Consider the following 24,673-nt stretch of genomic DNA (forward strand, 5'->3'; position numbering starts at 1 on the left):
TCTTGTAGGATGTGAGAACTTGAATGAAATGGCAAAGGCTGACAAGGTGGTCGTAATATGGAGGCTAAGTTTCATGCGCATTTTGATGTGCATGGCGAAAAAGGTGCGAAAAAGTCCCGCAAAACAAAGGTCCGGCCAGTCAAAGTTTCATGCGCATTTTGATGCGCATGGCGATTTTACTCCGGTCAGACGGGCGTTTTGCTGCGACCATAAACACGGCTAGGTGCCGATTTTCACGCAATTTTTCGCCCCCAGTCACGAGATTTGCGCATCCGTCATGCGATCCGCAAATCGCGGGAAAAAACGCCTGTCTGACTAAGGCCTGACAGTGTAGTTGCTGTGGGTTTTCCATTGATTATGCTGTGCATGAATCTAGCCTTCTAGATGGCAAAAAAATTCTACATGTATAACATGATCCCAAATATCTAACCCAAAAAATAGAATGGACTTGCAGATCAGCTATACATTTTTAATAGCTGCAAGCTTGTAGCAAAATAATATTCAACGGTATACAATGTGAGAATTTGTTCATCTTTCAGTAGTTTTATTTTTCCAAAACTGTAATTCATAACCTGGTGTGAAGAGAAATAATTATATCATTAGTAAACAAAAGGAAAACATATTTAATGCAATTAAAGGGGTTGTCCCGCGCCGAAGCGGGTTTTTTTTTTTTCAACCCCCCCCCCCCCCCGGTCGGCGCGAGACAACCCCGATGCAGGGAGGTAAAGAAAGCTTACCGGAGCGCTTACCTTAATCCCCGCGCTCCGGTGACTTCAATACTTACCGCTGAAGATGGCCGCCGGGATCCTCTGTCTCCGTGGACCGCAGCTCTTCTGTGCGGTCCATTGCCGATTCCAGCCTCCTGATTGGCTGGAATCGGCACGTGACGGGGCGGAGCTACACGGAGCCTGCATTCTGCACGAGCGGCTCCATAGAAGACTGCAGAAGACCTGGACTGCGCAAGCGCGGCTAATTTGGCCATCGGAGGGCGAAAATTAGTCGGCTCCATGGGAACGAGGACGCTAGCAACGGAGCAGGTAAGTAAAAAACTTTTTATAACTTCTGTATGGCTCATAATTAATGCACAATGTATATTACTAAGTGCATTATTATGGCCATACAGAAGTGTATAGACCCACTTGCTGCCGCGGGACAACCCCTTTAAGTATTAATATATGGTTTACAAATGCTATTTGTATGACTGATATGTTTTAGATTTACGTATTAATGGATTTAATAAGTTATCTTGCAAATTAATTGGTATATCAAATTTCCTTCTTCATCTAATGCAAAATGGATAAGTGTTGCCAGGTCTTTGCACAATACAATCTGGTCTTTATAAGAGACCGTTGGCCACCTAAAGTCATGTTGATGAAACTGATGTTTGTATGGAAAAAGTGGCAAACTGCGAGCATACATGTGGTTGCTGGACAGATGTCCAAAACAAATGTTTTCTATCAAATTCATTTTTCTTTGGCCATTTCAACTAGATTTTATGGTACAAAATGTAGACAAACATGAGTACCTTATGACAAATTTACACTGTGTCACACTCAACCCTAGAAGAGGCTGCAAACATATTTCATTTTCACTGTTAGTGATGAAATATAGTCCTCTAATGACCTGAATATATTAATGATATAGGTGAGCCAGGAAAAAAGATAACATTAACTTGTATAAATGTAAAATTCCTGTTCCTGCTGCTGGTTACATGTTTTGCCAATTTATTCGAACCACTGGCCAAGTTCCACACATTTTACTGGATTTTTATGCAGCTAAAATGTTGAATTATTTTAATAACATTAAAAATATAAAGATGTTTTCTACAAAGTCAGAGTACTTGATGTTTGCATTTTTATTCTTCACATGACTGCCGCAATAAAACATTATTTTTTTTAATGTACATAGAAAGAGAAATATGGAGATTTTTATATTGTATATTTTGAACTAATTAGTTATACAGAAATATAAAAGGTAAAAAAGATGCAAAATTATACATTTCAAACAGGAAAATAGAATAAAATTCATCAGCAGCTCACAGAAAAAAGCATTGATGTAGCTGGTGGTGGTTAGTCATGTAAAAAAATCATTTATTAAAATGGGTATATTGGCCTAAACCTTTAGGGTATACACCTAGGATATGCTATGATTGTAGGGCTGGTAAGAAATTAAAGCTATCCTTTAATTATAAGCAACCTTCCATTAAGCAATGGTCCAAGAAGTTAAAAAAGTTAATTATTATTGCAGAAAAGGTCTCTTGCCATTTATCAGGCTCTCCTCCTGCTCACTGACTCTGAATTTGATGATAAAGGCCGGCTGCACACGGGCGGAAATCCCGCCGCGGGATTTCCCGCGGGATTTCCGCCACTGAAAGTTTGCATAGGAGTGCATTACAATACGCACTCCTATGCAGACGGCCGCGCGAAATCTCGCGCGGCAAACAAACCGCGGCATGTCCTATTTTTGTGCGGGGCACGCACTCACCCGGCCGCCGACTCCGGTCTGCGCATGCGCCGGCTGCGCGGCAGCCGGCACATGAAAGAGCCGGGGGCCGCCAGGCGCGGGTGAGTACGCGCTCGTCCCTGCAGGCTCTCGGGTCGGGTCCCGCGGCGAGAATTCTCGCTGCCGGATCCGACCCGCTCGTGTGCAGGCGGCCTAAGTCAGTACATGGAAGGCAGAGCAAATACTGATTTTCAGCTGCACTGAGAGATCAGCTTACAGCTCCTGCAGGAAGCAGCTGGAGAGAGACAAAGAGTGAAAGATAGAGAGATGCTGCTGCTTCTAGTAACTGATTTGCTATTTCATCCCAATTATGGAATGCAGGACTCACAGCTACACTGCTTATTTCAGGTCCATAATGTCCTTCATGTTGCTGCTGCTTTTCCTACCTCTTTTGTGTGTGTGTGTGTGTGTGCATGTGAGTGAGTGAGTGAGAGAGAGAGAGAAAGAGAGAGAAATAGAGAAAGAAAGAAAAATTGAAGATGGATATGGAGGTACTTCTTTTTTCTGTATATTCAGTGTATGGGAAATATCTTAGCAGCTAGCCTTCTACTCCCCACACTCTCTGTAGACTTCTATGGGCAGCAGCTGTAACTCCATTCTTCAGTGAAGCTATGCCTAATGTGTACAGATATTGCCATTGAATTCAAAGTAAGTGAACAGTATAGTGCAAAGCATTTCTCAGGTGTATCTTAAATAACTTAACTTCTACAGCTTTTTGGAAAGCTTTAAATATGTTAAAGGTTTAAACGCAATTCAGGAGGATAATATTTTTAATAAGAAACCAAGCACAAGAACAAGTTGACACAATCTGAAATTAGTTGGGGTAAAGATCAGAAGCAATGTCAAGAAATATAATTTCACTGAAAGAGTGGAAGATGTTTGTTAGCAAACTTTCAGCAGATATGGTTGGAAAATCAACAGTTAGTAAATTTAAGCGTAAATGGGATAAACATATATCCTAAGAGAAAAATGAAAAGGTAATAAAATAAGGACAGAGTACATTTCTGCCATTAGCCTTCTATTGTTCTTGGTGCAAGAGACAGAAAAAGAGGAAAGGAGCCTGATAAGTGGAGACAGGGGCATTTTCTGTAATCAGATAGAAAACAAGGTTTCTTACCTTCACTTACACTATTGATTTATGGACAATTGTTTAAAATTGTAGGTAGACTACATTGTGACTCATCTGTCTATGAGAATCCCTTACCTTTTTCCATACACTATATCTTGTATTACATCTTGAGCTACCTTGAGCTTTAATTCACAGGGGCATAGTTTACAGAAATTAGCTGCTCTATGGAAAAGATCAGAAGGTGCTATAGCACCTTTGGCCTAGTAGTTATATCTCCATTAATCCCACATTGATAGCATAGTCTTGTTATTATTATTAACTCCTTTTCTTTGCCGAATAAAACTTCATGTGCTACTTAATATAAATTATATCATTGCTTAGCATACATTCACATCTAGAAATATTTTTATAAAACTATTTCTAAGTGTCAACCCTAAACCCAAAGATTAGATGAACATTTCAACCTTTACAGCTCTTGTATGAATTAGGAATACATTCTTACACCAATACAGTGTTATAGGGACAAGTTTGAATTCATTAGAATTACATCAATGATAAAAATAATTACATATTAAAAGTTAGTTTCCATCAAAGTTAAACATTTTTTGCATGATTTACAGAAAAGAAAAAATACAGGACAAATAATACGGCTTAGGCCTTAGTCACACGGGCGTTTTTTCACGCGATTTGCGCATCGCATGACGGATGCGCATGCGCAAATCGCGTGACCGGCGCCGAAAAATCGGCCCAAAAATCGCCCGAAAATCTGCTCCTAGCCGCGTTTCATTAGAAACGGGCCGGAGCTGTCCAGCGAATTGCATTCGATGGAGCCGGCAATACAGCGGCTCCATTGAATGCAAGCGCTGCGGGCGTGCGCGGGGTTAATTGTCGGGAAGGGGTTAAATATATAACCCCTTACCTGCAATGCATCCTTAAATGTGAAAAAATAAAAAAAAAGGATGTACTCACCAGCTCCCGGCAGCTGGAGATCCCGGCGGTCGGCCTGCAGTGGGTGTGAAGGAGGTGTGACTCAGGCTTGCCCCTGATTGGCTCAGCGCTGAGCCAATCAGAAGCAAGTCTCAGTCACACCCATTCATGAATTCATGAATGGGTGTGACTGAGCTCAGCCTCTGATTGGCTCAGGCTGAGCCAATCAGGGGCAAGCCTGAGTCACACCTCCTTCACACCCACTGCAGGCCGACCGCCGGGATCTCCAGCTGCCGGGAGCAGGTGAGAACATCCTTTTTTTTTATTTTTTCACATTTAAGGATGCATTGCAGGTAAGGGGTTATATATTTAACCCCTTCCCGACAATTAACCCCGCGCACGCCGGCAGCCCATTGCTTTCAATGGAGCGGCTGTATTGCCGCTCCATTGAATTCAATGGGCAAACATCGTTCTTCTCTGCCACAGCTGTTCCAGCTGTGGCAGAGAAGAATGATTTGTCTTCTATATGTTCTCAATGGGGTCGGCGCTGCTGCCGCCGGCCCCGTTGAGCGCATATAGAGAAGAGAACAGGAATCGCAGATCGCAGATAGGTGCGATCTGCGATTTCTGTTCTCTAATTTATCGGACGAGCGCATAAAAAGCGCTCATGTGTCCGATACCATTGCAAAGCAATGGTTTTAAAAAGTCGCCGGACGCATGCGCATGCGCAAATCGCGGCAATAAACGCCCGTGTGACTAAGCCCTTAAGGGAAATTATGTTAGAAAAGAAATGCTGAAATGAATTTCAATAGAGTGGCCGCTAAATAGGTGTACTGTTATGAAGTTGTAAATGAAATGATACAGTTACCCTACTTATGATTCATGAGAACATAAATAAATGCCTATGTGTACTCTTCCAATCCAAGAAACATGCATTAACTTAATTCTATCTCGTGCTTATGTGAGAATAGTCACCTAAATAATTTTCCTTACATATGTATATTAACAACCTGATTTCGCAATGCATCACAAAACATAGTAAATTCCACTTATATGTTTCATCAATATATAACTGTAGCTACAATGAACTCAGACTGTCCTTTTATAGGGTAGATTATTCATTAATATTCGTTTTACAGCAAAAAGAAAATAGTTAAAAGTGAGTCCTGTAGTTAGGGGAAGATTTTTGGTCTGGTATATCATGAATGATTATAAATGGCTGTAATTATAATAAAATAAGCAAAATCAAATCAGAACATGTGTAATAATTGTAATATATATTAATAATGGCTATTGGCTACTAATAAAAAGTTAATATGTGTAGTGTTATTTAATCACACATAGTCACCAATCACAAAACACACCTATGCACCTATTTAGCTGATCAAAAATGACCATGCAATTTAAAACATAGAACAGTAAAAAAAATGTACAGTTCTACATATTTCAAAAAGCAATGAAAAAAACATTATTCAGAGTATTTGGATACATATCGGCTTGTGCAATAAATGATTGTCAGGAGTGTTTTCAAACTTTGCATAATCTAAAGGTTTTATTCTGGTCAGATGAGAAGAATGCAATGCTAGCATAAAAAGTTAGAATCTTTACATTTTTTTACTATTTAAATACAAATTTACCATTATTCACTGCTAAAGCTGCAACTAATAATAAATGACATTTGATTTTGTGCAATAATAAAACACATATTAGGAGAAAAACTATAAAAGAACTGTTAATTATTTAGGTTACACTTTTAATGGACATACAGTAAAAATATTATATTAATTAAACAATATCCTCAGTAAGTAATGTTACCAAATGTTTTATTTTAATTTATGCAATAATATTAAAATATCAAATGGCAATAAAAATGGACAACTATTCTGATGTAGAAAGTCTCCAGTGCCTCATAATGCCCAGGTCCAGGTTGGGGCATCTCAGGCATAACTCTCCACATGCTTTTTTTTGCTTTTTAATTTATTGTACAGTACACATTTCTCTGCACTATACCATTTTTTTCATTTTTTTTGTACTCAATCGGGGTTTTTTTGATTATTCGACAATAAGCAGCAACTAAAAATGGCTGAAGAGTTTAATTTCTGTTCCAAATGTTCTGCTCATTTTTCTACCAATAATTTGACAATCATGAATGGCATATGCATTTGGATTCAGACTAAAAAAAACCATTCTAAATATCTTAACATTTCAGTTTTTATTTTTTAGTTGCTGAAATTATAGCAATTCAGATACATTCTGAGGCAATTCATTCTATCTGTATTTAATTTAAGCACGCAATATCAGTATGGCTTACTCCTTGATTTTGCTGAAAATCAACCCCAGCTTGACTCATTAATTATTTACTTCCTGAATGTATTTATTTTAATGTAATCAGATAATTGATTATGAACAATGTGGAGAAAATAAGCTTCTTTGAAATAATTAACTCCCACATAATCATTTCTGGATAACTTGGCAGCTTGTAGGCCTCATTGCTACTTTATATGAAATATGAAGTGTGAAAAAGATTTTGCTTAGAAGTCTACACAACTACTTGCAAGGGAGTGTCATCATACTAATGTATAATATTCAAGATGATTAATGGTCTCTGGCTGATTTACTAATGGTATATTAAATTTATTAGTTTACTAATGATACAGTTTTCTTTCACTTTATACATTTTAATGGATAAGGTAAAAAAAAGCTATAATATCACAGTAATCGTACCTACATCTGTAAAGGAAAAAACCCTAGGAATGATTAGGTAACAAATAAGACGTTTAAACAGTTAATTTGAAACAGCACGGTGATGTCCTGTCACCTAGATGTGTTTTACGGAGGAATAGAAAAGGAAAAGGGTGCATGTATGAAACTCTATACGTTATGATAGATAAATTACTATTTATATAAAAAAGTTGAAAAACTTAAAATAATACGTTTCAAAATGTATTCAAATTTTATGTAAACAAAGCTGCATTATAGGAGTATTTTAGCAGTTCTTGATTTCATAGACGTAAATTAAATGAGAAAATTCTGAATATGATTAAACAGTAAATTTATATTACTGCCTGTATAACAGGATTGTATTTGCAGCTCATAACATAAACCATGTGTTTGGAAGAAGCAATCTTTTTCTGTTAATTGATTAGTGCTCTTGTCCTTTTAATTGATCTTTTAGACATGCAGCATATTGCCATAATAACAACAATAATTCATCTGAACTGAGTGATTATATATATATATATATATATATATATATATATATATATATATATATACAAATAACAGAATCTCTATGGTTGTATATAATGTCTAATAATCATTAAAACAAGCACTACAAAAAGAAAGAAACCAGAGGTACTGAAACAGAAACTAACTTTCTGCATGTACTTAAAAGTAGTAGGATTATTCTATATTTCCTTCTTATGCATGCTCTTGATTTAAAATATTAATAGGACATTTTTGATCTGCGAACATTGGCAAACTTTAAACAGAGAATGCGAAATATAGCCCAAGATTATAGCTCATAATTTTAACATCTGATATGTTTGGCCCTGCTTCTTTTCACTATGTTTTTACACTTCAGTGTTTCAATTAGTGAAAATGGAGATGAAGGATAGTATAGGAAGGCAACATAAGACTTTACTTTGAATGTTTTATTTGTTACAATGTGTCCTTATTCATAGTATTTCCAGAAGTACAGAAAGCCCCTTTTCTTAAGTGTTAATAAAATGCTACTGTGAAAGTTATAGGCCCGTATATCACATTTCAGGGCTGCAGAATGTGAACATATTCTGCGCCACACATTAGGAAAATGTTCCCATTATAAGCTATTGGGATTTTCTAATTTGATTAGGTTACTGTAACATTTTTCAGCACTACAGCTCTTCATTCACACGTTTTCAGTTTTTATTATAATGTAATTTTAACAGATGATTATACAGTTTGTATACTATTTTCCTGTGAACTCAGCAAATATGTGAAATAAAATAGGCTCTTTTTGTTTTATTTTTGGCACGTTACTTTCTGGCATTATAATACATTTTCATATATTTCTAAATGCTTTAAATGTTCTAATGTAAATATAAACCAGTTGTGAGAAGTGAAATGTTCTGAATTTAGGAAGTGTTAGGGTGTAATAAATAGTAAGCAAATTCATCTACAGTATAGAAATTGGTAGACGTGCTCAGCTCTTTTAAATAGGAGAAACATTTTTTCTGGCTGAACAGTATGATGTAAATAGAGAAGTAGTGTAATCAACTATACCCCATTTATTGTTTTATTAGTATTGATAATAGTAATGCTTATTTTTGATCATTAATTATTATTAACAGTATAGTAGTATGCTGACAAAAATTACCTGCAGCCACAATAGACATCATGTATCAATAATGATATACTTACAATATTTATGTATTGTCTTATTTATAATATTACTAGGTCACTTTCACATCTGTACTGCCACATCTGTTTAGAGATTCCGTCGCAGATCCGCCACAAAATACTGGATGGAAAAGCACTACATGCAGCTCTTTTTTGCTGAGCGGCAATGAAATGGACTCCATTATAGTCAATGGGGTTGTTCGACACTGTTCGTTTCCATAATAAGACAAATCCCGTTCAGCCAGAGGACTCCTCTTTCCTGCTACCTGAATGGAGCAGGAAAACAGAACACCCAACGTAGATGTAAAAGTAGCTTTACTATTGGCGATGACATAGGATAATTCATAAAGTTGTAAAAACCTGAAATGGAGGAAAGTTTTAGGGCTTAGTCACATGGGCGCATCCGGGTGCCGATGTGCCCGTCTTCCTGCAGGATAAGAGGCCGGACTGTAGGTGCGGAGAAAGAACACATGACCAGCTCCATTGCCGGTCATGTGTTCTTTCATTCGGCGCTGTGGAGAGTTATTCATACCTGCAGTGTGGCCGCCTTCTTCATGCAGGAAGACGGGCGCATCGGCACCCGGATGCGCCCATGTGACTAAGCCCTTAAGCTGTTATACATATACACATTTATTGAATTGGCAATGGTATTTTGTTAGCTAGGTAAAATGGTATACTGTGTAAGTAAATATGTTTTAGATTTATCAAAATTACAGAAAAGCAAAATTGTAGCATTGACTATTGCATCCAATCAAACTCCAACTTTTTTTCCCCATGCCCCTGAGATAATGGAAGCAGCAACCTAATTTGTTACTACGGACAAATAATATTTTTTTATTTTTTACATCAGTTTGGATAAGTTTAAAGAAACAGCACTACATTTACTCAATATTTTCCCACGCTACTTGATACATGACCCATTTTATAGGATTTTACCTTTAACATCTTTAATTATCAATACACACAAGTAATATGGTTTACCCTTACAAGGCCGGCTGTAAATGTATTGTATCTTGGCATATCTATGTGTTAGAGACCCCTTTATATTCATGAGTCATTTATATTTCTAAAACAATGTCAGTATGTATATTTATGTTTCAATATCTCTACATATCGTCTTGCTGTTTTATTAAATGGTAGTTCAAACTTACTGATTTTTCTTTCTCTACTTTTTGCTTTAGGTCCAAGCTCAATTGCAGTTGGAAGGTGTAGCCCATGCACATCCTCATCTTCACCCGCACCTGGCTGCTCATGCACCCTATCTCATGTTTCCTCCTCCACCCTTTGGACTTCCTATTGCATCACTGGCGGAAACTGCATCTGCTGCAGCCGTGGTTGCAGCTGCTGCTAAAAGCAACAGCAAAAACTCTAGTATTGCTGACTTACGACTCAAAGCCAGAAAACACGCAGAGGCTTTGGGACTCTGACACTATAAGTCGTTGGTATAATAGTAAACTGACTTCCTTATTTCCCTTCTTCTGCCATTATATGACTCTACAGACACCAAATGTGTTGGCAAATACTTTTGCAAATGTAAAAGAAAACATAATGGACCCATACCTGCTTCTCTAGAAGATCAACAAGAAGTATGGAGGATTTTTTTTTATCAAATACACCATTTGGTTTAGTTCTAATTGCTCATTATAATTTTTTATGATGGTTGCAACCTCAATGATTCTGAACCAGAAGGACAGCGGGACTAGTTAAGAACATAGCCTTATATTATTTGGACAAACATGATCACATTTGAAGATGAATGGAAGCTGAGATTTTTTTTTACCCTCAACAACAAGATGAACTTGACAATATTGGCTGCTTTTAGTTTTTCTTCTGCATGTTTCTGAGCAAAAAAAAACAAAACAAAACAAAAAAAAAAGGAAAATGTATAAATAGATCAATATATTATAGATATCAGAACATTGGGGCTGGTCTCCATAATGCCAATGTTATTATTCCACTGCCACAAGAATCTTCCTTTGCAGAAACAGTTTCCCAGACGTAAAATGAAGTTTTGGATTCGATAAATTCAAGGATCATCTTTCATAATGTGTATTAGTCCTTTCACTTATTTACGAAAGCAGGCAGCAATAATGTATTTTTTCCAATGATCATATTTTGGAATAAGGTTGTTAACTACACCATATACTGGTGCTTTCAATTTACTGAAAAGGAAACCGATTTTGCTATAAAGATAGCATACTTTTACCATAACATCAAGTGTTTTGTGCCGTTTACCTGTACACAATCATCACATTTAAAATACCAAAAGAAGTAGTTTGGAAATCCCATAGAGCTTAACTTATTGGAAAGAGGAAGACGTTTGAACAATGGTGTCAGTAAATAATAATGAGACAGAATTAATTCTAGTTAAATGCAATTAAGTGCAGTAAAGTGCAATACTGTAAATATTATAGATATAAAGAATGACATCTTCAGATGTTGATAAGTAATTTTGCATTCACCTAGGCCCAGCCTTTTGTGCTTCACTTAGGTGTTGCTGTTCATTTGCCAAATGAGTGAATTCCATAGGAATGGATTAAATTTGTCTTTTTCCTTGTATGAGGAAGATTGCCATGGTCTAGTCAATGTGCCATATGATGATGATTTCAGCTCAAAAGCTGGCATGGTGACTTTTATTTCTTAGTTTTATTTTTTTCAATTGTCAATTGAATACATCTCCGAATAATAGACCATTATTGGGAAAAAAAATGTTGGTCGAGGTAAGCTTTGCAAGGTATTGGTAATGATACAAAAAATACCAAAGTGTTTGCTTTTTTATTTTATTTAATGTAAACTATGTCCAAATAACGTTTCAACACTATGTTGTGAATTGCCTAACAAAAAAAATCCAACACTTTTCTCCAACACAAATTCTATAAAAAATGTCACCAATTCTGTTTGCCATTTGTGTTCATACAAGACATACAACCATTTTTTTCCTTTGTAAAAATGTAAGTGGATGTTTTATTTATTTTTCTGTTTGAAATTTTATAAATGTGTAATATTTTAATTATGTTGAGTGTACATTTTAATATGCTTTGCATTTATTTTTATATGTTGAAAACTTTTTTTGCTTTTGCCATAAGTTTCAGGCAATTAGCCAAATTTGAAATACACTTTTGTCATTGTTTATGCCCATATTAATGTAGTCCCTTTGATTGTTGCTGGAGACATGGTTCAGTAGGCTTGACCATCTGATAAATTAATCTGATTGATTTAATAAGATGCATACATTATGCTCAGTGTCCAGAGACATCCTGTCACCTAATACAATACATTGGGCTGCATATATACTTATTGTATGTCTGGATAAACAGACATTTCAGGGATAGTAGAAGAATAGCCTGTTTAAAACAAACTAATTTTAAAATCTGTCATTTTGCATCCTTTAGCCAATCTTCCACACCAGCATGCTTCAGCACAGATTCACTAAAACATGTTACATTCAGTTTCAGAGTGTATTGGTAAATCACATGGTATGAATGTACATCTTGATCAACAAGTGGAATATTAATAAATGTATAAATACTTGCATTTGTGAGATAGCCAATGATTGACACATCATTTCCATAAACCATGAAACTTGAAATGATCAAAGGGCTGAAGTTACTGATGTCTCTCAGCAGAATTTATTGTGGTAAAACATAAAATGCAGGACGTGGCAATAGGAATTTGCACCATTTCCACTGTTGAGGATGTTGGAGAGCTCTTTGCAGTAACTGATTTACAATGTTTCCTACAGCATGAAAAATATTACAGCAATTCAGGAAATATCACATCTGTGTTTAACACCCAAGTTAACAGAAACCTAATAAAAATATTTTGCTGTGCATTTTTAATGAAAACTACTTTTTCAGTAAATACCTAAGCGCAATATTCATAGCAGTCTAGATGTATTTTCAGTTAGCAGTACCATTTAAAGCGATTTCATAAAACAGTCTCTTGACTCTAGACACCAATACGAAATCTGACTGCCCGGTTCTATCTATCTGCTGCTAATGTCACAAAGTTGATAACAGTGACACTAACCAGCCAAATGCCACTGTTGCATAAAAATAGCTGCAAAGTAAAACAACAACTGCCCTGCCATAAAGTCTTCAAAAAATGCAAAACATCTGTGTCACATTTAGCTGCTCCAAGCTTGAGAAGTAGAAATTCTAGGTTATTCATTAACGGATCAATCCCCTAAGGTGCAACCCTTAGGTCAAGCAAATACATTATTTTATTTTTTGAACGGCGCATATAAATTTTGAGGGATATAGTTTGATGTATGTAAATGGATCTACTTATTCATGAATTCCTATTAATAGTAGAAGACCCATTATCAGATGAATTCAGTATTTTATGATATTATGACTGCTTGGTGTGGACAACAACAATTTATCTTTGCTCTAGTTTTATAAATCTCTCATTCACATCTAATATCAAGGGTTTTAGCACAAAATACGACATAGATTTTAGTATGGTAGCGTTTTTTATGGTTTAAATCAAGAGAAAATTACAAGTGAGTAAGACCAGTGTTCTACTGCAATGAAGCAGGGAAATGCATTTTGCTTTTGCAGTTGATGTTAGTGAAAAAACAACTGCCTTAAGAATGCCAGGTTCGGAAAAAAAGAAAATATAGCAAGGGCTGAAAATGTACAGTGTGCTGCTGCATTGTATGGGTGGAGATTCATAAATCTTACTTCAAATGCCACCTAAATACCTCATGCAAAGCTTAGCTTTTTATTGGAATTAAAGTTGCTAGTTTTACAGCTAACCTAAGTTAATTGGTTATGCTTAAGGAAAATGACCATTATTTTTAAGGGATTCTTACACACAAATCTTAAAAGGGATATGTAATCAGAAAATGACCTATTGTATAAATTGATACTTTATGTTAAAAAAATGTTTTTTTAATAGTTTTTTGTGATTTTTTTTTCAATGTCACAATCTAGAATTAAAAAGTATTCTAAGATATTACCGTTTTCATACTGACCACTAAAGGCTCTTTTACATGCAAAGATAATTGCTTAGGGCTCAGTCACATGGGCGCACCCGGGAGCCAATGCGCCCGTGTTACTGCATGAAGAAGATGGCCACACTGCAGGTGCGGATGACTCTCGACAGCGCCGGAAGAAAGAACACATGACCGGCAATGGAGCCAGTCATGTGTTCTTTCTCCACACCTGCAGTGCGGCCGTCTTATCCTGCAGGAAGACGGGCGGATCGGCACCCGGATGCGCCCGTGTTATTGCAGCCAGCAGACGGCCGTACCTATAGACGGATGTCTCTCTGCAGCGCCGGGAGGAAGAACATGTGACTGGCTTCATTGCCGGTCATGTGTTCTTTCATCAACGCTGGAGAGAGACGGTCGTCTTCAGGTACGGCCGTCTTCTAACTGTCAGTCACACGGGCGCATCGGAGCTGGTGTACGGGTGCCGATGCGCCCGTGTGACTGAGCCCTTAAACAGCAGAACTACTGAATGAACTGCCGAGATTTTTGCATAAAATAACACATGCAGTTAATGGCTTTAATCTCCTGCATTTTCCTTCATGTGTTGTTTGCTTAGCTGGGCGTGTTTAGGTGATTGTTATTGCAAAAACACTTTGCCCAGATGAGCAAACATCTGGCTGGCACTTTTAATTGTTCTTCTGGAGGCTGAGTAAAGATTGCACTAATTGAATATGCAAAGCAAATAAAGCCATCACTTAGCTAATGGAAAGACAAAAGGAACTTCATTCAAATTGAAAGAATTTCCAGCAGTCAAACAATGAATTTTATGCCAGCCTAAAAACCTTGACTAACGATAATTGAACGAATAGTGCACAACTGCCCGCATTTACATGTAACAATTATCGCTCATTTTTGGCCGTTTGAACTAATTTTGAGCGATAATAGTCCTGTGTAAAAGGATCTTTAGCCTATTAATAGTTTGACACATCTTCTTCTGTAGAGAAAGGTTTTAAATAGCAATCTCATAATCATCACAGACAAGATTACAATGAAGGGTAAGACCTATGTATACAGGTCACAGAGAATCCACCATTCACAATAGGTGGTGGTCTCAGTTTATGCTTAAGCCACAGAGCATGCCTAGTGCTGTCTCCCATAGAAGTCAATGAATCAGGTTTTGTCCATTGCATCCCATAGCCCACAAGGCTGCTTCAAAGCAAATCTCTAAATGTTGCTAACTGCAGCTTATGCAGGACGACAAACCCCATAGTCATGTACGGAAAATAGAATAAAAATATCTACAATCAGAACATAACAGTTTAAAAAAAATGGAATATGTCTCATTATATGGTTTATATTAGTAATATACCTAATCCACTATAATTTATGGCATACATTTTAGTTTCTAACATAAATTATAGTAAATCTGTTGTGTGTGGGAGACTACGCCTACTCCTATAAGCCATACCCCCTTTCACACTTTTCAAAAGTGATGGAAAAAGAAACCTACATAAATTTTGGTGCAAATATGGCTTGGCAAAATTTGGGACTTTTATATGCTACACTGGTGTAAATAGTTTGAGAAATTTGCCTCTGTGTCTGGTAAACAATGAAGGGGATGTAGAGCTTATTGGAATGCGGAACCCCTTCAGTCAGCTGATAGGTGGGTTACCGGAACTTAGACCCTCACAGATCTGATATTGATGGTCTATCCTGATAATGGGTTCTCAATATCAAAGTCTTGGAATACTCTTTTAATGATTGCAAAATGAAAAGTTGTACATTTTGAGCTTTTTCAAGATGTTTATATTCTGTCAGTCAATGGAAACAGTATTGTATGACACAAAAATGCCAGCAAAACCGGAAAAGTTTCAAGAGTTTTTTCGAGTAATGTAAAAAGTCTCTCTACTGGCTAAAACAACAAACCAGCTTATACTAACCTCTCCTGGCTCTCTGCATCTTTCATGCTTCTGCTCGGGTCTTCATGTTTGTTTACAGGCTTCAGTCACAGGCTTCTGCAGCCAATGACAGAGCTCAGTGATCGAGTACTGAGCTCTGTAATTGACTGCAACAACCTATGTCATTCCGTAAACAGGCCATTACAACCTGTAAACATGACATCACAAGAGAGACCCGAGTGGCGGTGCAGGAAACAGTGGGGAGCCCGGAGAGGCAAGTATAAGCAGATTTATTATTTTAATCCAAGGAGAGCCTTTTTCCATTACAATTGTATAACTCGAATGACCCCTTTAAGCAATCTCTTGCTCACATATGTACGATTGTATGTTTAGGAATGCCTAGAAGTGTATTTAGCTTAGGTTTGAATAAATGTACAGAAAATTGACAAATCTACAGCATGTTCATAAATATGTATATAGCTATGTACCTCATATCTTTTAAAATACCATAGTTAATGATATATTGATACAGAGTTACAAGGGAAGGTATATGTAATACCAATTCCCAGCAGCATGCAGAATTGGCAAAAAGCTATATGGAAGAGGTAGCACAGGTACAAAATACTGATTAACAGCCAATCACAAATCTACCAGTCAATGGCATGTACATGTGGCTGCTTAGTATTGTACTTGGATATAGATACGATTTAATAAGGCTATGTGCAAATATAATACTAAAGACCCATTTACACCCAATGATTATGGCTCAAAATTTGTTTAAACGAACAAATTACATGTAAAGCTGAAGCTATCGGGTACTATTTGTTCAGTTGTCGTTTATCGCTGAGTTTCAGCCTGCATAAAAATAGTCCTTAGTTCGTTCGCTTGTTGTCCCACAAAGTGAATGGAAGGTGTAGGATTATCATCAATTTCTTGTGCCTGAGCTACCTTCCCTACATAGGATTTCGCCTTTTCTGCACACTGTTGGGAATTAGTGTTAGTGCCTAACATTGTACCTCCCTATAAGAAAGTATTATCTTTTTCTGTGCTTTTTTTTAAAAACAGATTTGATTTTTTTTAGTTTTTTTCTGTGACTTGCTTGTAATCTTAGTGTAGGGAGTTGCAAGACAATGAGGACCCTTGACGCAGGTTCTGAGCTTGAATATTTTTGGCAAAATGTTAACTAATATCTTGAGCTTATTGCTGTTTTTGCAGGAAGCAGTTTGGCTCTAGAATGTTAGGAAAGCCTGATGTTTCAGTGCTTTGTTCACATCTATCTATAATACTAAGCAGCCACTCCCCAATAAATGATAAGTGTGTTGGGGATCCACAAGTACAAATTCAGACAATAAATGAAGCACAGATCTGTGGAATTAACAAAATAACTTTACTGGGCAGGTCTTGAAATGTTACAGTTATTGTGTAGAAATCAATGGTACAATACTTGAACTTTTTACACTCTTTAGCAACTCTGATACCAATTATAGTACAAGTCTCAGGCTGTTGTAACTCGTAACACTCTTTTAAAATATAAAGTCTTTCAGTTATATTGCTGGGCACTGTACCACTTATGCACCCATACTTCTAATGTTCTCTGAAAAGATAAAGCCTTTCATTTATGGTGCAGATCACAACACAGTTAGGTTTCTTTTGTACGTATGTCAGACATGAAAAAAGCGGATGACACGGGGACAGCATTACTGACCAGTATTATTTAATGAGGCAGCACACACTACCGAGTTTTTTCTCATGCAGAAACATGAAAAACTCATTGCATGTCCTATTCTTGTCTGTATTACGGACAAAAATTAGGACACGCAATTGCATGTCAATGTGCGAGGTGCACATGTATCAAACATCACATGAACAGGTGTCTTTGTGGTGTCTGATGTGAGTCTGATGCAAGACTCTAGAACGCATGGTAGTGTTCATCTGGCCTTACAAATATGCTGAGTCACTCTGTATCTCTTAAGCCATTTTGTTACTATTAACTTGTCGAATGTTCTCTGGATTTCTCTTGAATTACAGTCTCGCTCAATGACTCTGTCTCACTCCATGGACACAACTCATGTTATGTACTAATAATAATTCACAATTGTTGTTTCAAAATTTTTCTCATTTGCATTAGCGATTATATGACCAGTACTCTCTTTCATGCTCTCCCTTGAACTGGTACTCACACTTTTCCACGGTTGACTGTCTAGACCCACTTGTCCAGAACCTTCCATAAGCTCTCACACACAGACTTCTTGACTTCTTCCACTAGTTCCCTTGTCCTTTTGCACTTCTCTTGTAGCAACAACACACAAGTGTTGCAGCATATTGCATCCATGATGACGCTCTTCTACGATGACAACCAGACTCACAAACATGCGGAACCATGTCTTTTATACATTACGTCATCATACCCTGTGGGACATGACCTCTCCTCTGATTTCCTTACACACACACACACACACACACACACACAAGTTCCACCAAGTACAGTGACTGGCTGCTGAGTATCCCATTGTCACCATGATGCGCTTGAGGGCTTCACACTAATCCTTATAATTTATGACAGATTTTCTTACATAGTTCAACATACTGTAATTACCATACATTGAAATTACATTATTATTCTACACAAATTATATACCCTTTCACCCCATCAGTGAAGACCTGGACTTCGCTGTGGGAGTCACCAGCATTATGCTAGAAGTGGTTGCTAACACAACTACAGACCTAAGTGCGGTACCTGAGTGTGGAAACAGAAGTGTAGTCAGAGTAGTCCAGAATCCAGGCAGACAACATATACTTCAGTAAGAAACACATCCCAAAGGTCAGGGCACACAGAGCAGATTTAGTATGGGGCAAGCAATAAGTACATTCAGCTGGGCAATGAGACCAAAAGCTTAGGCACCTTCTTTTGACAAAAAGTTCATGATATAGTAAGAGGTACTTAGTGATTGGTGGGACAGGTATCAGAATGTGTGCAGGCCCTTTAAGATGAAGAAACAAAAAGAGGTACAAAGCGCTCAAGGTAAATTTTCCAAGCAAAACTGATTAGTATGGGAAAAGACTGAACGTTAAATTACTTACTTCACCAGGGATGGGCTTAGGCCTATAAGGACCTCTTTCAACTCCCTGTGTCCAGAAAGGCAGTATCCAAATGATGTGATTTGAAGTAGTGGGAAGCAACAATTCAACTGGGGAAATATTTTCAGCTTGTTTATTGGAAGGAACACTAATAGAGATGAGCGAACGTGTTCTAAACGAACACTTACGCACCCAGACACCGGCTTTACCGAGGACTTCAGTGTCCGCGCGTAAAGATTCGGCCGGCGCCGGGGGGCGGGGAGAGGCGCGGCGGCGCGGGCGGCAGCAGCGGGGAACAGGGGGGAGCCCTCTCTCTCTCCCTCTCCCCCCCACTCCCCGCCGCACCCCCCCGCACTGCCACGGCGACCCCCGAACTTTTTTCGCCCGAGCACGGAATTGCTCGCAAAGTTCGGTGCTCGGGCGAAAAGGGGCGGAGCCGAACACGTTCGCTCATCTCTAAACACTAATAAAGACGCAATAGAATAATAAGATAAATGAAATTATATTAAAATTTTAAAAGATAATTAAAATAAGTGGATAGAAAAAAAGGGATAATTTGGAAAAGCGTTTGGAGGGGGGGGGGGGGGGGGGTGTTCAGAACTATTCCATCCTCCCTTTTTCAAGCAGTAACAGGTATGTATAGTGTAACAACTGGAAATGACGCCTACAATGTCCACGTGTCTGGAAGTTAGCATGTGTTCCAGGATGCTCTTATGAAAGGCTATCTAAAAGACAATCTGTCTTTGTTACCCATAATAACCCATTACAGCACAGCTTTCATTTTACCTCAGTAGTATAAGAGTCAAAATCTGCTCTGTGATAAGTTGCTGTGGATAATAAAGGCAGATTTTCTTTCAGACAGTTTTCAAAAATCTGCCTCATGGTGTTCTTCCTGCAACAGTGAATATTTATTGTGGAAAGCTAAGTGTGAAGCAGATCAATTAAGGAAAGACATGGGTCTTTCACTGACATGTGTAAAACCACCTGCTAAATGTGTTCAAAGCCTGGCTCAGAAATGGTGCAAAACTGGATCTGTTGAAAACCAAAGTCTCCCATCAGTCTGGACATCTGAAATCATCTGTAAGATTTAGGAGTGGATTACAAATGCTGACTATGATTGCTAGAGGACTTTTGAACCAGTTACTTTACTTTATGACAGACAAAGCGTGGTTTCATTTATCATGTAATGTTAATTCACAGAATACGAAGCACTGGTCTACTGAAAATCCCCACCAAAATTAATAAAGAAGAGTATTTGGTGTTCAATGACAGGAACACAAATAGTGGGCCCAGTTTTCTTCAAATCAACTGTAATTTTCACATATTTGAATAGTTTAATGACCAACTAAGATCAGAAGAAAGAATGTACTGCTAGACCACAAATATGGGGGAACATGCCATATCTCTGGCAACTCACAGGCATAGGTCCATGAGCTGTTTATGGAAGAGCGAACTGCAGCCACGGGGTTATGGCTATCACATTCCCTGCACTTGTCCATGCTTGATTTTTATCTGTGTGGAAATTTAAAGCAGAAAGTGTATGTCAATAAGCCGCATACTCTGGATGAACTCAGTGAAAACATCACAAACATTATCCGCAGCATCACCGTTGAAGAGCTGCAGGCAACATCAGCCAACATGTTGTGACATGCCCAGAGGTGCATAGCTGTGAATGGGGAGTACTTTAAGCATCTGTTGTAACATGTGGGTAATTCAATAAAGCTTTGGAAAAGAGCAAGCTATTTGCTCTTTCTTCCTGTTGCAGTGTTCTCAGGGGCATGCTACTTTTCCATGGCTGAGCCTGTACTTATCATCATACATAGTAGCTGCAGACTAACGTTATTAGCAAATTTCATCAGTGTTCTGGACTGATGGCTTAGTATCTATCTATCTACATACTGCCATGGGATAGCAGTATGTAGATTGACTATAAAGTGCTGTTATAAGTTGTGAGGTGTTTTGACCTTGTTAGTGAAGTTGAACCTTGGCCAGCTTGCTCATGGCAAGGTTTTGTAAATTATGAGAATTCGAACAAGGCATGATAGTGGGTGCCAGATAGATGGGACATTCCATTTCCGAAGTTTTGTGGGAATTTAATTAGGAGCAGACAGAGAGACTTATTGCCAATAGGAGTAAAACTATCCCTAAATGTTTTTCAATTATATAAACAGTAAAAAGGTTAAGGGCTCAGTCACACGAGCAGAGATTGGCGCGTATTTCTGCATGGAGAAAAAAACCGCACTGCGTGCAGGCCAAAATCTGCATGACCATGTCCATTGCCACCCATATGCTCTTTCTTTGGCAGATGTGTAGTTTCGGCTCCACCTGTGGTGCGTTTTTTCCCCACACGGAAATACACACTGATCTCTGCTGGTGTGACTGAGCCCTAAAACTGAAGGGGTTGGCATTTTAAAAAGTAATGAGGGAAGAATTGTAGAACGTGATGAAGAGAAAGAAAGTCTATTAAATAGTTTTCTTTTCTCCACTGTATTCACATAGGAAATGAAATGCCAGGTGAAATACACAGTGACAAAGTAAACTCTCCATTAAATAGCAAGTCTAGCCAAGGAAAAAGTGCAAAGTCACTTTAAAAAGCTTAGAATAAATCGCCAGGTTCTGATGGCATACACCCCCAGTTTCTGAAGAAGAAGTGACAGTGGCGGAGGAAGTCCCAACGGATTGTGTACAGTGTCACGGGAGAGGACCCCTTTAAAATATAACTTTTATTAAATACAATTTAAAAACTTTAAATGGAAAAGTCCCATTGGGGGGGTGAAGATCCCAACCAAGTGCGACTGTCGGGATTGGGACACAGATGACTTTTAACGATCCAATCCTTCAAATCCCGGCCCCTCCTGAATGTAATCAGGGGAGTATCAGGAATCAAATCTTTAAAGTCGCTGTCCTTTTGAAGGATATACCAGTATTTTTTCAACAATTGTCGCATAAAAAGTACACCGTCATTGGGGGATGGGGAATTTTTCCTAGCCTTGGCGAGATTGTTCAGTAGGGTTTAGATATCTAAGCTTCAACTAGCCAGTTTTCCACCCAGTCAGACAGGGATAGCATAGTGGAGAGTATTCTAATCTACTAATTTCAGTATTTTTGTAACACTTATTTTTGAGTGCTTTACTTTATTTCAGCTACTCCATACTACTCTCCTTTTTTACAGTTGTTCTGGAGGCTCACAAGTGTCTCTTTTCATTTTTAGACAACCAGTACTCCAAACATCCTCTTTTTGAAGCATTCGTAAAAATTTTCAAAGGTTCTATTTTTTCATGGGTTCCTGATGAGTCGCTCTCGCGACAAAACGCGTAGAACCATGAACTGAACCGAGATCTGAATATGAATTAAATTTTGTAAAATTCTGAACCCTTTAGCGAACCGACTTGCTGGTCCAACTCACTGAACCCATCATCCATGTTGAGTTTGAACCAGAAATTCGATTCGCCACTCAAACCTTTTACTTATCTCCATTTGGAGTTGGCTTCTTAGATTAGGGGTTAAACCGCTTTAGGTCGTGTTATATGCTGACCCCACACTTTTGTCGGTATACCCAGTCCTGAATATTCCTAAACAAAGCGGGTTATCTACCAGACCTTCAATGCCCCTATTTAAGCATTGCAACACCTCACACCTATAATGAGTCGTGCAGTCTCTATATACGATTGCTGAGTAATATCCTCCCACATTGCCGTTTTTTACCCGGCAGGGTGGTTACTCACGATTTTGCACTTTTAGAGAGGTGGAGACATATATATTGATCACCTCTTTTACGCTGCCAGAAACAAGTTCACACTGGCACTGTAGTCATTATTGCATAGGTGCAAGACGAGAGTTTTGTGGGCTATTGTCAGCACCTTTATTGTAAGTGTTTAAGATAGTACATAGCCTACTACTAGTGTATACGCATGTGGCTGATGCATTTTTCTTGCATCAGCCTCACTTGATACATGTTTGTTTGTCTTTTGCTACTGGTCTTAAAAAAACATATTTAAAGTTTTTAAATTGTATTTAATAAAGGCTATATTTTAAAGGGGTCCTCTCCCGTGACACAGTTTCTGAAGTAAATTAAGTAATGTGATGGATAGACCATTATTTCTTATGTACAATATATATAAAGACTCTATAGTGACAATGTCTGTTCCACAAGACCAGTGCATAGCAATTGTGGCACGCTGACATATCACAATGAAAATAGTTGCTTTTACTCCATATCAGAATGGGTTTATGAGTGATAAGCCCTGTCAAACTAATCTGCTCAGCAAGAGGTAAGTTCTGAACTAGTAATTAGATACACTAGTCATGCGTAGAATAGGGGGAAAAGTGTGTAAGTGTTATGATCGCGTGGGAAACTAAGCATGGGGCCCACACAATCGTGACCAGGATGGATACACACGGGTTTCAGACAACTAGCCCTGAACTGCAGGGAGGATGACATGGCCCTACAGAAGTGGGGACATTGCCCCAATAAAGGGTGGCCCAGCGGTCTTCGGATCTGGACCCTAGCTGATCCTAGGAACCACGCCACCAGAACAGGACACATAAACATGCCACATGACAGGGACAACTGGACAGAGTATGCTGACACACAGAGCTGGAATCAAACCATGCAGCAGCCAAAATGCAACCGCTAATAGCAGATAGTAAAGCTGAATATAAATACCAGGTATTAGTTGAAATTTTGATCAAAACATGGAAGCTAGTGGGCCACTTCATGGCTCCTGGCTATACCGCTAGTCCCTACACTAGCCAGGAGTCCAGTGGCACTGGACACAGTTCACACAGCAAGCTTCAACAGCATAGACAACAGGACACAAGTCACACAGCAAGCTACAACAGGACACAAGTCCCACAGCAAGCTGTACAGGACAGACAACAGGACACAAGTCACACAGCAAACAGAGATAGAATAAGCACTGCACAGGACTGCTCACCCGGGACTACAACAGGTAGTGCACACAACACAGACTCCACCCAGAGCTCACATGCACACAGATGAAACACACAGCAAGTCTCAGTGTCCTCATACCAGGGGGATAGACAGTCAGCCTCTGAGCTGACATAAGGAACTGTGTCAGGGGTCCACCAACCCACACACAGACGAGACATCAGACGTTTGGAGGCTGCACCTGTCAGCAGAAGGAAAGGGATCTGCATTTGCTACAGACAAAGACTACAGGTGTCCAAACCATCTTTGGGAAGCAGAGAGACACAACAAACCTGCATGCAAAACACAGCTCCGAATAAGAGCAAAACAGATATATCCAAACAGTTCAAAGACCAGCATCAACTACTGAGAGATGCTGGTTCTTATGTGCTGCAGACTAAAGGGGATAGGCTGCTGGAGAATACCACACCCAGTCAGCTCAATTAACCCTAAGCTGCGAAGGTGTGCTCCTGGAACCCAGTAGTACAACAGATCCCAGCAGCACACCCTGACAGTAAGTGGGTAATGTGGGAGAGTCAGCTCAGGTAAAGCGTGGGATTACAGTGTAAATGGCAATCAGAGACCAGGACACAGGTACAGGCCAATACAGGCTTTGCCTGCATTTATTAAAAAGTTCACAAATCAAAATAAAACACAGCCTTTAGCTTTAGGCATAAACAAAATCCCACTTCTCCAGCACTAACTAAGCAGAGTTTTTTGCCTGACTATATGACATGGCTAGCTGTAGTTGCACAAACATAAAGCACATTTGTACAAAGTCCAGTTTCTTGTGACCTTGGTCAGAAACACAGCATCTCTTCAGACCAGCAGCTTCCAGCAAACTTAGCTGCACCCAGCCTCTCTCTGTCTGCAGCTATGCAGACTTTATAGACCGCTAATGGTCCAGCCTCTGCACCTAAGAGGAGCTTGTCTCCCCAAAATAAGACCTGGAG

The 24,673-nt window shown here is 38.6% G+C and overlaps 1 protein-coding gene across 2 annotated transcripts in view; it reads left to right on the forward strand.

Moving 5' to 3' along the window:
* Positions 1–11,937, forward strand: part of LOC136579284 (short stature homeobox protein) — a 33,073-nt gene extending 21,136 nt beyond the window's left edge. The window contains exon 5 of one of the 2 annotated variants that reach the window (XM_066579664.1): positions 10,060–11,937. In XM_066579664.1, the coding sequence (XP_066435761.1) occupies positions 10,060–10,305 (246 nt within the window). In that variant the 3' untranslated portion in view covers positions 10,306–11,937. The remainder of the gene's footprint in view (positions 1–10,059) is intronic. The other variant, XM_066579663.1, reaches the window with a different exon arrangement.
* The last annotated feature ends 12,736 nt before the right edge of the window (positions 11,938–24,673 follow it).

Source organism: Eleutherodactylus coqui, chromosome 1 (assembly GCF_035609145.1).
Source record: "Eleutherodactylus coqui strain aEleCoq1 chromosome 1, aEleCoq1.hap1, whole genome shotgun sequence".
NCBI lineage: Eukaryota > Metazoa > Chordata > Amphibia > Anura > Eleutherodactylidae > Eleutherodactylus > Eleutherodactylus coqui.